At 31.7% G+C, this 15,926-nt stretch overlaps 1 protein-coding gene across 4 annotated transcripts in view; it reads left to right on the plus strand.

The window, feature by feature from the left end:
• LOC143237582 (apoptotic protease-activating factor 1-like) overlaps positions 1 to 15,926 on the plus strand; it is an 88,676-nt gene that overhangs the window by 16,705 nt on the left and 56,045 nt on the right. For all 4 annotated transcript variants that reach the window (XM_076477008.1, XM_076477007.1, XM_076477005.1 and 1 more), the window contains exons 4-7: positions 3,613 to 3,860; positions 8,000 to 8,170; positions 13,923 to 14,183; positions 15,737 to 15,912. In XM_076477008.1, the coding sequence (XP_076333123.1) occupies positions 3,613 to 3,860; positions 8,000 to 8,170; positions 13,923 to 14,183; positions 15,737 to 15,912 (856 nt within the window). The remainder of the gene's footprint in view (positions 1 to 3,612; positions 3,861 to 7,999; positions 8,171 to 13,922; positions 14,184 to 15,736; positions 15,913 to 15,926) is intronic.

Raw genomic sequence — 15,926 nt, forward strand, 5'->3', positions numbered from 1 at the left:
TTTGACTACCTTCTGTAGCTATTTTGACCACATCTGTTAGACTTTAATCAGATGGGAATATTTTCCTCAGTCATATAGTCACTTATTTCCATGGTCCCTTTTTCACTGTATCCCAATCTGTGGCAAGTGTTGCCCATGCAGGTATGATTTTTCTTTTCAGTTCAGTACTAGCAGTCACTTTCACTGTAATTACAACAGGTTTTAATAGGCTCTGTCAAAATGGGGTGTTCCTTAAGACCACCTAGGAGCCTACTTGATGATATTACCTTGTTATGGATTACCACTCATGAATAATCATAAGTAAAGCTAAAGTAGAACCTGCTTATCCCTGCCAATCTTCAGTTTGAATAAATCAGAATTGGTTTGCTTTTAAAGATGTAGGGAACTTGGCACACTTGTTGCACAGTTAAAAAGCATTATTCCTCAGGACAACCCAGTGTGTTTTTCTTATTCAGATTCTACTAGTAGGGCTCAGGTGTTTATTACCGTTACTGAGGTGAGAGACAGAGCCTTACCTTTACCTCCAGGGTATTTGAGTGTGTTCTTCCACTTTTAGAGAAGAGGATGAAGCTGGGGATGCTCCTACTAGGGCCCCTGGATGTTTTCCTAGATGTAAGCAGGAGTGGCATCAGCTTCCAAGGAAGTCTATATGTAATTCTGTTTCAGAATTGGCACAAAACTATCCAGTTGAAGAGTGCATGGCCCTTCATTTTGATTAATGTTAGCTTAATATATTGTTCATGAAAGTTGGTCTACTATCTCCTCATAATTCTGGACATTAAGTGGTCCCATTCTAAGTCCTTAGTTGAGCACAGGTTCTAGGTTAAGGAATAAGGATGAATGTTCATAATTCCAGACTGGATGAGTTCTGTTCCTTTAGTTATGTATGGTATACACAGTTTGTTATTTTGAGTCTGGGGTATTGCTTTTTGGACTTATTCTTGTGGAGGAGAATCTTTGGCTTCTTGCATATTACTTACATTTTCCTCGTGATTCTGCAAGTGTGAAATGTATCACTCTGTGGCTACAGGTTGAGATTCAATCAAAGTGTATGTATATATAAAACGAAGAGGTCCAGTAGCCCTTGCCACCAACATTGGTTATAGGTGCTATGACTTCTTAATTGTAACCCCAAGATGTGGAACCTTCATATTCTATTCCACCATTGACATAGGAACAAAGTTCTATGTGAAGAGCATACCTGTTATGGATGTAATGTGGCACCTCCACATTTGTACCATTTTTTTTATATTGGTACACTTCTGTTCTTTGCAGATACTTTCTGCATGGATCATGCCTGCACTAGTCCTGCCATATTCTCAGTGTGGTATTCTAGATACAGTGTCAACAGATAAGTATGTTTTGAAAGTTAACATTTTCTTAAACTGAAAATGTATTTCCAATAATACTTACCTTGCTGACACTTTCAGGCACTACATCCCTACTAAAAACCAGTTTATGGCTCGAAAAAGTAATTACATGATCAGGATGAGGTGTTTTTATACAGTACCAAGAAAGATAGCACATTGAAATTGTTTGAGAAATGTGCATATTAGAATTTCCCTGAAGCATTTGAGTAGGTAATAAATAATTGAATCAAGTATTCTCAATGCTTGGATTGTCAAAGAGTGGAAAGCTTTGAAATTGGGAAATAGCTATAGTGTCAGAGGAGGTAAGTATTATTGAAAATAGATTTTCAGTTTAACTTTTGTGTTTTGTATTTTTTTCTTCTAAAAAGGAGTAAGAATCAAATTTCCTAAAATTAGGACTAGAAACAAGACTCATTGTAAGCTAGTCCTAGCAGATTGAGAGTAACAAAGGAGAGTCAGAGGAGGTAAGTATTATTGAAAATAGATTTTCAGTTTTGGAAAATGTTAACTTTTGTGTTTTGTATTTTTTTTTTTTCTAGAAAGGAGTAAGAATCAAATTTCCTAAAATTAGGACTAGAAACAAGACTCATTGTAAGCTAGTCCTAGCAGATTGAGAGTAACAAAGTTAAAACCATAACAACAAGTAACAGTTACAAAGTTTGACTCATAACAGTGACATTTTACTGTAATTATGGTTGGTGATGAAAAACAAAATCAAGCTAGTGAATCAGAATTATAAGATGTTCAACATGCATCACAAGTAAATATTTTTTACACATTCACTACTTTGTTATATGTGTGAATAACTTTTCCTTTCCTGTTGCTTTACCAAATTATTTTAGCTTTCCGATATAAATGAAAGCATGGTATTTCTAATGCATAAGTGTATATTAAGGTATAAAATTATGTATAGATAATGTGTAACTACAATGGTATGTACATTGAAATGGTTTTTAAAATAATTCACTTATAATTTTTATTTTAATTATGTTTAATACTGAATTAAACATATTTGTACATACTTTTATTCTTAATGTTACTTGTATGTGTTTATTTTTATCACTCAGTGTTTGCTTATCATTTTTAAACCATTTGTTTGTGGTAAATGGTTACCTTATTCAAGCTGTATCTTAAGTTTATTTCAAAACACTATTTCATATTTGAAAATATTTTGTTCAACATTTATCAACTATTGTTAACTTGCCAAGAGTAATTAAAACTAACAAATTGTAATTACCAGAATCAAGCCTCCAAGTGGCTTATCTGTACGTTATGAGGCTTACAACATGTCTGGTTTCGATATCTATGGTGAACACAGTGCAGATAACCCACTTTTTAGCTTTGTGTTTCACAACAAACAAAACAAGTAATGACAAATTTTGAAAATATTATGCAAATGTTAAACTTTATACTATTTCAGCTACTCAAAAGTGCTGTGAGAAGGAATTCAGTAATGTAAAAACAAAAATGATAATGCTTCACAATAGTACAAACTACATTTGTTATGAACACTACAGTCTAAATCTTCTCAAAGATGTATACATAGACATTGGTTTTAGGTTAAGATAAAAACAGTATGGGCTGAGAATTAAGAAGAAAACCTGGAAACTGTGGCTGTTGAGTACTTGTAAGAATGGAACCATTGAATATAAATTTGTGTAGGCAATAGTCAGGAGTGATTCTAAAAAGAGATGGAGATTAGTAATTTGGAGTGTGTGTTTTATTATAGCAAAGCCACAGTGGGTTGTCTACTGTAATCCTCCAAGGGGAATTGAAACATTAGCTTTAGTGTTGTACATTTAGAGACTGACCACTATTTTGTTGGGTTACAGTAATTTGTGAATAATAACTATTTGTAGTTCAAACCACTTTTTTTTTTTTTGTAGTTGCTCACAAGTTCTGAAAAAATGCAAAATCACTAAGAAAAAATGGTTATTAGATATGCCATTATCATTATTTTTACTGTACACCTTACAAGTGCTTGTAGTTTAAATATTCTTGACAGCAAAAGTGTCAAAATTAAATAGGTGCCTAACACTCATTTATTACTAGCAATATTCAGTATGAAATCCAAATAAAATAATTGCACATAATATTTTCCACTTGTTAGCTTTTAGAAAATTTACTACAACTATACTAGTGGTATAATGGTATAAGTATAAATATTTTCTATAACCTTATTTTCAGTCTAGCTTTTATTTAATTTAAATCTAATATTCAATTATAATATGTATGCTTGTAGGTTCTCTCCTTTTACTAGTGATGATTGGTAGTATGATGGCACCTCATGGCAACAAAGAAAGAAGATGGGAATATTATTGTAACATTTTGGAAGAAAGGGACTTGGGGAGAATTCGAAATAACTCTGGAAGCTCAAAGACTCTTCACGATATTATTGAATTATGTTTAGAGGACACGTTAACTAAGAAAGAGCATGCTTTTTACAGTGATTTTGCTTTATTCATTGATGATGTTATTATTCCAAACAAAGTAAGAATCATTATGTGTTCATGTGTGTTGCTTCTAAGCTGCAAGACATGACCTTTCTTGATATTGAAAATATAGTGAAGTGTCAAAATAAGATCACTGTTAACTATTGCTACTTCATTTGTAATCAGTCTATTATGATTTTTAATTGATAAAGGTAAATTAAGCCTAAGATGTATCCTAAGTTGACTTGATTTACCAGGTTCAAATAGTAATATTTTTCAAACAGAATCTTCACCAAAAAAATAATTTGATATGCAGTTAACATAATTTCAGTTACCATTTCTATTTCTTAATGAACGTGTGTTTAATGTTGTCTTAACTTTGCTTCAAATACTTATTCACCTAAACATTTTGGGACTGATGCTACCCTGGTCTGATGACTTTAGACATTGAAAAATAGTTGTTGTCAGAAGCCTGAAACAAAAGCTGTTATAAAATTATGTTAATCACATATGAGGGTTGGCTGGCATTTGATGGATTTTCACCACTTCTGTTGTCAAATAGGTCATCAGTCCATTTAATTGAAACCTACTGAGAAAATGTTGATGGGGTGCCAGAATCATAAACAAAATACAAGAACTGATAGGCTCAATTTAAAATTTATTTTCTGCTTTGGTCTTTTATTAAACAAAATCTACATATGAGGGTCCATTCAGTGGAAGTAGGTTTCAAGTTGTTTGCCATCTGCCTTAAGATTGGCTCTTTCTGTTATTTATTCAGAATAGACCCCCATCTCCCCTTATGGGACTTTGTTTTTGTGTAAAATCTTTTAAATAAACGGTAAGTGGAATAGAGATAGATAGCATCCAGTGAGAGTTTGTAAGAGTAAGTATGTGACATAATTTTCAAAACTGTATTAAATAATTAAGGAATTTTTTTTTCAATACAAGTAAAAACTTACTACAAACATATCAAATGACATCTTCATCTTCAGACATTTTCAGTTTTGTAAGTTATACATGGAAGAGTGAAGTTATTGAACCAAGAAACTTCAGATGCACAAGAAATCAGAATAGAAAAAAAATATTAGCTTGTAAATGGTTGATCAGTGATTAATCCTTTTGGAAACATACTTATACAAGTATTGCTTCAGTGTTCCATGAAATGAACAGACTCTGTATTTCATTTAGACATTTGTGAAGGTACCAGTCAATAATTTTGGTAATTTTAATATGAGTTAAAGTGGCAAAAATGTAATGTTTACTAGTAATTCTAGCAGTAAATAATGTTTATATTTTGTTCTCCAAAATAGTTTAGAATGCACCAAAAAGTACATATATAGTGATTTCACTTCCTGGAACCTCTAGTCTTAAAAGACTGGGATTAAGAACCAACCAAATGTTTCATTTGCTGTTCAAATCACTGGCCAGTATACTTCAGTGAAAACAATTGTAGTAGGCTAGCTAAGAACCAATCTTACTTTGATATTTTGTGCCACTTTTTGAAATATCAAGGCTCAAAATTCAGGAAAACATATTACATTACTCACTTTATATAACTAAAAACTAGTGTATCAGTACTGAATCATTATTTATTCTGTATTTTAGTCGTCTTGTTTCATCATAAAGTCAGTCTTAAGTTATTGACAGTTTTATATCCTTTAGCAACAAACACTGATGTGAAAAAATGAGTACTGTATTGTATTTAGGTAAAACTGCTGATTTCTTTTAGAATGGTGGAATATGTCCACAGAATAACAGGAGATTCTACAAGTCATTTATTATAAAATAATAACAGGCTCCATGCTTTTGAATTTGAAAAATGAAGATACTGGACTTAAGGAAAACTATTTATTTATACTAGTAAAACAATCAAAGTTATATTAGTTTCTAGGATGAAGGACAGCAACTTTATTTCACAGGTGATTCCAAACTCTCCTAATAAGTTACAACGAGGTGTATTAAGAAATAGTAAATGTTAGATGGTAAATTTCAGGAGAATATTACTGTCTACAAAGAAAGGACATAAAAATCACGTATCGAATTGAAGGCTTAAACTGAAAAAACATAAGGCTCACTAAGAAATTATAGTATTATATACCAATCTTTATAATACAATATTCTCATATTATGTGAGCCAATTATGTACTGCTGATTAATACCATTGAAACTTAATGGAGGTTATAACCTCAAGATATAATGAAAGAGACCTGGCATGTTTATGTAAACCAAACTTTTCCTTTCTCCTTCACTTCAAGCTTATCCTTAAGCACATTATGAATTTGAAATTTAAAATTAATAAATGTGTATACACACACAATGGTCAAGGAGTATGGTAATTTTCTTTCACCCCTGTAATCATCTACATGCAACATAACATTTAAGCAAAGAATACCATGTTTATTAAGCATTACAACTGGAACTCTTTAACAGAGATGATGCACTTTGCTCAGCAAATTTTTTCTCATGATCAGTTCTTTATAGTTCTATTTATGATATGGTAACTTGATTAATTGAAAAATTATGCCCCTGAAGTTGAAAATGTTGGAAATGTTTATAAGGACATTTTGTAAACGTCCCTTCCAATACATGTTTGGTAGTCCTTATTTTTAAAGTGTGACTCGAAATACCAAATAATATTTTATCAAATTTTGACACATTTCACGAGCAGAATAATGTAATTTAGGAAAACATGTTCATCTATCTATTGTATATGAATATAAGGAAGGAAAAGCAAAATGAAATATACAATAAACAAGTAAATATATAAGTGTAAAGTGTAAAATCTGCTAAGGATGACTCTTATGGATGCATTAACATGCATCTGTGGACATTTGATATTATGAGTTATCAAAACTTTTTCTACTGCAAAATTTATAAAGTTATGATTTTTGTTTTATGCTGCAACATCAAAGTGATCTTATAAAAACCAATTTTAGCAGTATTGTTTTATGTGTCATTTTGAATAGTTTATATGCTTGTCTAAATCTCATTTCCACTCTAAATCTGTTGTACTGATCAAACTATCAAAAGTAATTTGTGATGACAAGAAACTCAGTTGAAGTAAAAATGTATCTCAGGACAACTGGTGTAGTATGCTTCATTAGCAAAAGTGTTAATACCCATACCAGCAGTCCTGAGATACAAACTATCAAAAGCTACTGCTTCATAAAAAATATATATATATCATGTTTTTGTTCAAATCTGTATTGGTGTACAAATGAAAATACTGTGAATATTGATATATTTAATAATAAATTTATTGCATGTAGAATCTTACTGTGGTATATTTAGGAAACAGTTAAAATCAATAAATGTGTACACACACAATGGCCAAGGAGTATGGTAACTGACCTATCTAGGCTCTTTGTACAATTTTAAGTGAATGTTAAAATTCAAACAAGTTGATAAGTATAAATTGTATTAGGTACAATGTATTTATTCAGTCTGATAAACAAGGTATTATATTAAGCCATTCCAGTCAATAAAAGCTATTTAATGAAATTTCTTTCTTTCATTTTTGTGTTTGTAATTGTTAACTCAAAATGTGAACTAAGTATATAATAGATATTTTTTCTCTGTGCACAGCTGATTATGTCTGGTGAAAATTAATATATTATTATAATATTCTATTATTTGGTGAAAATAAGGCTATTTTGAATAAACTAGCAAATCAGGTTATTTCATCCTTAATGTATGCAACAGGCTACTTTCTGTTGTATGCACAGTGGTTGGTCTAAGTTCACAAATACCCTTTTCACTTTCAACATACTTTCTTTGCTAACCAACTGACTATCTTGGTAGACTATAAACACTGAATGTGAATTAACACTCACCAATTTATCTGACTTCACATTCACAACTCAAATGCAGAACTAGCTGGCACACTAACACTAATTGCTTATTCATATTTATAAATAGCATCCTCTTTTCTTGATACTTTGCAAATTTTCTTGGTGAGTAGATCATCATTACTAGCAACTTCATTACTAGCAGCTTCAGTTAGTTGTATTATAAATTAAAACTTTGTAAAGTATAGCTTAAAACAATAAGCTCAATTTTATTTGTAAGTATTGAGAATATATCCACTATGTTTTAGATTTTGTGAAAAGAAAAGATCAATTTTGAATTATTTGTGTTATTGAATGTGAATTGTATTAGATTAATATTATTTTTTAATATTAAGAATATTCATTTAAGGTTTTGGAGATACTCTGGGACAAAGATGAGTTTGAAGTTGAAGACATCATGTTTAAAATATGTAGCAGGTCACTAGCACGAATGGAAGAAGAGAAGGATAAAGATAGTTATGTTTACAGCATTCATGACCTGCATCTGGACCATTTAAAGAGCACTTGTAAAGACCAGAAAGTATGTTTAAAGTTGATATCTTTTTGGTTAGATCTGAACAGCTACTTGCATGTTTTATGACAACATTGATAATTCCATGAGTTCAAATTTATGGGAGATATTAATTGCTGACATTAATTGTTTTTTAAAACCCTTATTGTTATAATTATGAACCATGGTTATAATTGTGGTTCATAACAAGGATCCCCCATTTGTTGTTTTTTTTATTATTATTTAATATTGTCTGCCAGCCTACAGCAAAAATGGCTATGTTTTTAACAAAACCTGAGCAGTATTACTAAACATATCATTAAGAAATGTATAGGATAGCTTTTAAGCTTATTTGATTACCAAGCAAATAACAGCAGCTGTATAACCATTGGTACATAATTGCTTTAATTTAGGTTGTAGTTTACATAAAGTATCATAATTTAATATACATTCATACATATATAGCTGCATGTGTGCCATGAATATAATTTGATGTTTAGATGTTTATATGGCAGGCATGACACATGTACCATAATGATTATTAACTTATTGTTGCAGTTGTATTGATGTCATATATCATTTACTTATATATAAAGCTCCTGCTCTTTCAAACACAAAACTGCTGACAGGATAACAGTTTTTTTCCCCACTGCATGATTGATTTGCATCATATTACACAGATGTCTAAAACATTATACAGATATCTAGGCTATCTCCCATAATACAAATCTTTAAGCTGGAGTTTAAAAGATATCACCAAACTGAGTTTCATGCATTGGATAAGCAGTCTTGACAATGGCTGATGGTAAGTGTCAAATTACAGTAATCACTGTGTTACTGCAGATAGAATATTCATCTTTGAAGCTGAGAAGAATCATGGAAGCAGGATAGGACAATTATAGGTAGACAGGTAGCTTAAAATGAAAATGCAATTATAAAAAAGTAAACAAACAATCTTAAAGTATGAGACATAGTTTTGACAATTTTTCCTCAAGCTACAAGTCCCTATTTTGACACTCTTAAATATTATAGCTATTAATAATAGAGTCAAATATTTGTAGTTCAAAGAAATTAATTTCTACACTGTGTCTCAAACCTTAAGTTTATTTGTTTACTTGTTTTTGAAGCTCCTTATTTCTCCTTTTTTTAAATTAACAATTGTTTAATAAACCTTGTGGTGTTTAATTTTTTTTGAAATGGTATATTTTGAATCTTATTAATATTGTCTGTGCTCTAAGAAGACAATATAATATATAACTGAGCTTATTAAAATCTGTGTGAGGTCATGGATTTTGTGAAGTTTGTCTAACGTATGAACAATACTTTATATTGATGCCTTTTTGCAGGTTTCACACTGTTATTTACTGTATAATACTTATATGTACATGAGTAATAAATTTTAATTTGTGTGTATTATTGACAAGTAGACATACCTCTTTTTTGCACTGCACATTTAATTAATTGGTTTTATAGGGGGAGTATTCTAGTGGCAATGTAATATGTCTGTGGATTAACAATGAAACTGGGTTTCAATATCTACTGTGAGCAGAGCACAGATATCCTATTGTGTAGTTTTGTGTTTAACTTGAAACAAACAAATAAATCATAGAGAGGTGGCATGCCATGCCTATGCATCTTTCCTGTTTAAAATCTACTAAATGATGGTATGCGGACATGTGGTTTTTCTATCTGATTTTAGTTTTATATAACAATTTGAAAATTTTCCAATACAATATTTTGCCAACCCTCTCACAAAAATCTTTCTCAGCTTACACTACCTTCTGCTAGGAGTTGACCACTTTCATCCATCAGACAGAACAAACTAATGATTGTCCTATAATGGTTTTTCAGTGATAGGAATATTTTGGATTTGAACAGCCTCTTTTTCCCCTTTCTCACTATGCCTTTCAATTGCATGTTGTTTTGGGTACTGGTTAACAGCTGCAAGATTAGAGAGAGTGTTAGTTACAATTCCAGATGTGACTGAGGCCAACAATTCTGCAATTTGTTTGAAACATTTTATGCTTCAGGTTGAATTTTATTGTTTTGCAGGTTTGCCATGTTTATGTACTATGTTGACTTTGTATGTTTTATTATTTTGTTAAAAAGGAGTACTTTATTACAGTATACTTATCTTACATGTCTTTGCCTATACTTCAAGATAGTTCCATGGGTTCTACACATTCTGTCTGTAGCTTTCTGTGTTCTGTTTTTCCCCTTCTCTTTCCACTTCTAAGATTAATTTCCCTACTTATTTTATGGAGTCTGTTCAAATCCAACTACATAAAAGAGCTATTAAACAGGTGGTGCTCATTCAACTGGGATTTAACTTCTTCCTATTTGTTGGCTGCAGAATACATGTGAGATTGTAGTCCCAGCATAGCTCTTTCCTGGCTGTTTTCATATCTGGAGTTCTTCCTTGTTTTTATGCCCTGATGTCATGCAGTTTTTCTTTGGTTCATCCATAGGGTTTTTTTGTGTTTTTTTTAAGTTCTGGGCACTGCTGTCTTGAAATCCATATGTATTCTGTCAAATGGTATGCTATTCTACACATCATTTTTACTCACTGGGTATTTAAGCTTTCTGTTACATGGACAACTGGCTTTTGGTCACCTCTTCACATGTTCATTCAGCCACTCACACCTGTTTACTTCTGTGAAAGGATGCATCCTTTATCAATTCCTTGTGTGTTATTTGCCATCTGGATTGAGCTCTCCTTTCCAGGACATTGTCTGTTTAGGAAGAGTGTTGGGTCTCTTCTTCCTTTTTCTTACCGTCCATTTCCCTCTTGTTCTCCTCTTTGGAACCAGATCATCTGTTTGTCTAGTTCATTAACTGCTATGTTATATGACTTGTCTTGTTCATTAACTGCTATGTTATATGGCTTGTACTGCCTCCTTATATGCTTCTTGCTCCTGTATCTTTATTCCATGGCATACCTCTGTTCCTTATTATCTTTTCACCTATTACACTTACTGGTTGTGGTCATCAGCTCATACAACTGGCATGTTCTGACATGTTCGTGGATGGTCACCATCTACACATTAAATTTATCATTTATGTGTTTTGCTGTTTGCAACCTCTGTCTTTTGAAGGGATTGTTCGAGTTGGTATGTAGACAATTCCTGACACATACTCTTTATCTGAACATGTCTGTGTCTTTGTCAAATGTGTGTTGTCTTCTTCCTGTAATGATTATATACAGTTGTTTGCTTTTACCTGACGTAAATCAACTTTTTCTTTTCTTTTTTTTTTTTTTACATTAATTCATTCATTGATATATATCATATTTCAGGATCCCAACTGGTGACAATGTTGTCTGGTCAAATATACTGAATATGATGTCTTGGCATTAAATCTGTCTGTTTCCGTAGTTGTCATTGTGGAAATGAAGTGTTTCTGTTAGATCACTGACCACTTATTCAGAAGTGTGTATATTTTTTATTTCTTATCACTGCACTTTATACAAAGGACCATCACTCATTGACTTCATGAGTAAAGCAGATGGAGATTTTTGCCCATTCCTTCTGATCCATGATTTTAAATTTGCAGTCTTTCTGTTTTTCAGAGTAAGGAAAAGCAGGCACCTATTGCACTGTCTCCAGTGTGTTGTTCCTCCAGACTCCACAATGTGTATTTCCTTCTCTTTTCTTCTAGTGGAGCATTAGAGTTCTTGCCACTTTTGATTCCCAGTTACTGAAGCACCAGACTATGGAGGTTTTCTCTGGAGTGGGATTTGTATAATAAAACAAACTTCATAGCTGTACATACCTATTCTGTGAGAAAAGGGCTATCATCATTATATTTCATATAATACAACATCATAATATACTCAGTCCAAAAAGTGTATCCTGGATGTTTTTTTACCCATGTAAACCTCACTTGTTTATCATACAATACAAATTTTATGAAAGGAACTTTCACTGGATGTTTTATGCCCAGATAAATCACACTTGTTACACTTGATAAAACACAAGGCAATTGTCAGTGATGTTCTTACCTGGGCTGACCATACTTTATTCTCACTTTTTTTTTTTTTAAGCAAGTTATTTCCATGGGATTTCTCTGCCCAAATGGACTTCATTTGACATATTTAGTCGTACCACAAGGTGCTTTCCCCATATGTTTTTGCTTGGGAGGAACTCACTTGTTGATCTTTAAGTAACTTGTGTACAACATACAAAGCAAAATTTTAGGCAAGGTGTTTCCACTGGATGTATTCTTCCCAGGTAAACTGCAACTTGACATAATCCATCATATATGAAAGTGCTTCCCCTGGAATATTTAGCTTAGGCTGATCACACATGGCTATCTTAATATAAATACAGTGTGCTTCCTTTGGGTAGATCACACTTGTTAATCTTACAATTTTATGCAAGGTGCTTTCACTATTGTTTTTTACTGGATGGACTTCACTTGATATAATTAGATGTATCTGTAGATGATTCTCCTGGATATATTTTGCCTGAACAGACTGCACTTGGCCTATTTGTCACATACATTTATAGGTTTTTAGCTCTAACCCTGTATTATTATGTCTGATACCAGGCTACTTCTTCAAATCTAACTATGATTGTGTTATGGTCTCATGCTTACATGTGTGGATGTCTTATTTACTCTTTGTTGTCCACAGGCAGAACCTGTATCACATTATATGGTGCCTCTTTGTTAAATTTTGCCCTGTGTGTCTTTGTTTATTACTGGGTGAAGAGTATGCCTGTTCCAGAAGTAGTGATATACCCCACAGGTGAGCCCCCTTTTTATAATTATGGGACACTTCTTTCATGTGGTTTTTGTCTGCTTGTTTGATCACTTTTGTGCCTTCAGTGATCTCTGCAACTTTGCAGTGTGGGATTCTAGCTATAGGTGAGAAGAAGTAGTACCATTTCAGAAGTTAGCATTTTCTAAACACTGAATGTATTCCCACTTGGTACTTAACTGCTACTCGCCCACTTTCCATCCTTCCTCCCCTTTGATTTGCCAGTGTTTCTGGTTTGGTTAGATTTTGCTAATTCTTGAAAAATGATGATTGTACTTTAATGGCAGAAGTAGCTTTCTGTACAAATATAGGTGGCACAGATTGGTGGAAGGTAATCACGTGATCTACACGTTGAGGCAGTTGTGCAAAAATGTAGGAACATAAGACTAGTGGACTGTTGAAAAATTTTAGCAATACTTTGAGGGCAAATCAAGGTTGAAATAGCTGTGAGTTAGTAAAGATAAGTAGCTATCATAATTGTATTTTCAATGTTAGAAAATGTTATCTTCCTATTATCTCAGTGAACAAGTTTGACCTTGCTTACACATTCTGTTCCTTTCTTATTTTATAGCAGCTTTATTGTCATGTGTTTATCTAATTTTCTTAATGAGAATCATTGAAATGTAATGTATTCAACTCTATATTTTTTAAGATTATATGTGTACATTTATTTGATGAAATCATGTAGTATTTTTCCAGTTTTCCTTGTTTAAGTCAACTCCATATTGCTCTTTGTTTTCTACTCCCCAGTTATTTATTGTGTTATTGTTAGAGTTAGTAATAGTTTTTACACTTAGAAATTTGTTATATTTGTTATAATTATATTCATAATGGTCAAAATGTTTCATTTTAAATACTAAAAGAAGTCAATATTTTTCCAATAATTGTTTAAGGACTCGGTAGACATTCTGTTTTGAACTGCAAGAACTTTCACCTTTAAAAATTTTTTTTTACTCTGTATTTCATCTTTAGTCACATGATATTTCAACCAGTTTGAAAACTATAATAATAATATTTTTAAAGGCTTTACATACTAAACTGGTCAAAAAGTATTTGAAGAAATGTGAAGAAAATGGCCTGCATGCTCGAAACTATGGTTTGCTTCCAGAAGATGGATATATCCACTATTTTTTAGGATACCACATTTACAAAGCTGAGATGTTTCACCTTTTTCCTGAAGTTTTTTTGGACCTGAAATTTATTCAGAAAAAGCTACAGTTCTGTGGACCAAGTGACCTCCTGAATGATTATCACGTGTATGGAAATTGCTTCAATACCCCAGAGGTAACATCTTAATATTATCCAATTTTAAGAAAGTTTTATAAAGATATTTATTGATGGAATATTCTTTATTTGTTATATGTATATTACAGCCAATAACAATATATCCGACCTGCCACGTAGTTTATAGCTGTAATTCTGTCACAGGTTATATCACTGAAGTATGATTTATTTATTGAAGGTTAATAACTATGAACATTTTTTGACTGTATTAGTAAGAGTACTTTACTAATCAAAGCCATGTACCAAATATGTTAGTAGTATTTTGTTTTCATATTTTTGAATTTGTATTAAATAGCTTTAAAAATTTTTAAATAAACCTGGGTTAAGTTCCATGTATTTTTTTAAGTAGAAGTGCTCTGTTCAGCTTGTCTCCTGCTGTTTGTCATTTAGTCCAACTTACCTGTTTTACATATACAGACTTCAATAGGTTTTGAAACAGTTAAACAGTAGTGTGAAAACTATTACAATTTTATTCTTTAAAAAATGGTTTCTGTTCAATATGCCAGAAAATGAAATACTAATGAGGCACCATTCAGTTTGGTTTCTTTTAATGAAAGGAATGTATGTCAGTGTAAAAAGTAAGATTCTGTTCCAAAAAAACGTTTTAATGGTAATATATGACTAATTTTACCACAAGAAATGGCTCATCTGAGAAGTAATATTTGTGCTTTTAAAATTCTGAAAACTCACACCCTTTGTTTCAGATTTGCAAGTCTCTTCTTAAATGAACCTTTCACTTGCAGATCTGAATCACCTGTTTTTGTTTTTCAGTGATTTATTTAGTAGTTGTATGCCCATTGAGTAATACATTATTTAATAGTTGTACTCCAACTGGGCATTCAATTATATGTACATTATGTAAACAGGATGTATTGACAGTATTTAATGCTTTCTTTTAGTTTATCCTTGAATGTAGGGCATAAGCTCATGAATATTAGTAACCAATAACTGGTTAATAGTCTCTGTTGCTGATTTTTACCTTAAAATAAATAACTCGATATTTTGAGAATAAGGAATGTTTCTTAATACATTAATTTGTGTATTATTCTGATATAGCTGTGTATAATAGCTAATCAGTTGCATAAGTTAATACAACTTCTCCCTATAGATAACATTTTACAAAAGAAACTAAAAAATATTACTTAAACATAGAATTAAATAGTGATATTTTAATGACAATAAATTCTTAGTGACAAAAGAGTGATTTCTACTTTATAAATTAAGAACATAAATTTCCTTATTGTTATCTGTTATACTGATCAAATCATGGAATGATGAGTCAAGACAGTAAAATGATGAAAATATCCCTTTACCAGCTGTTTTAAGATGTTTAAAGAAATCTAAGTAAATTAAAATCATAAATCAACAGAGGTCAGGATTATATAGAAAAATTTATTGAAGTCAATGAAGTTAGGTGGATGTTGTCGAGTCTAGTCAATACAGTTTAAGTACACAAAAACTTTTCTAATTTCTTGATCTTGTGATGAGTAACTACTAGTGTTTGTTACAGAATGTTTGTTCTTTCTTACAAAGTTATATACATCCATTGACAGGCTGTGAAGGAGAAACAAGACTTTGAAAGGTTTATTCGTTGTAGTGCACATCTTCTTTGTGATGACACCAAAGATGTTATTCAACTTGCTCTCTGTCAACCACAAGAGTCAAAGGTTTATCAGAAAGCAAAAGCTCTTGCTGAGAAAAGTGTCACCAATATTTACTTAAATTGGTGGTAAGAATTTCTAC

This window comes from Tachypleus tridentatus, chromosome 13 (assembly GCF_004210375.1).
Source record: "Tachypleus tridentatus isolate NWPU-2018 chromosome 13, ASM421037v1, whole genome shotgun sequence".
NCBI lineage: Eukaryota > Metazoa > Arthropoda > Merostomata > Xiphosura > Limulidae > Tachypleus > Tachypleus tridentatus.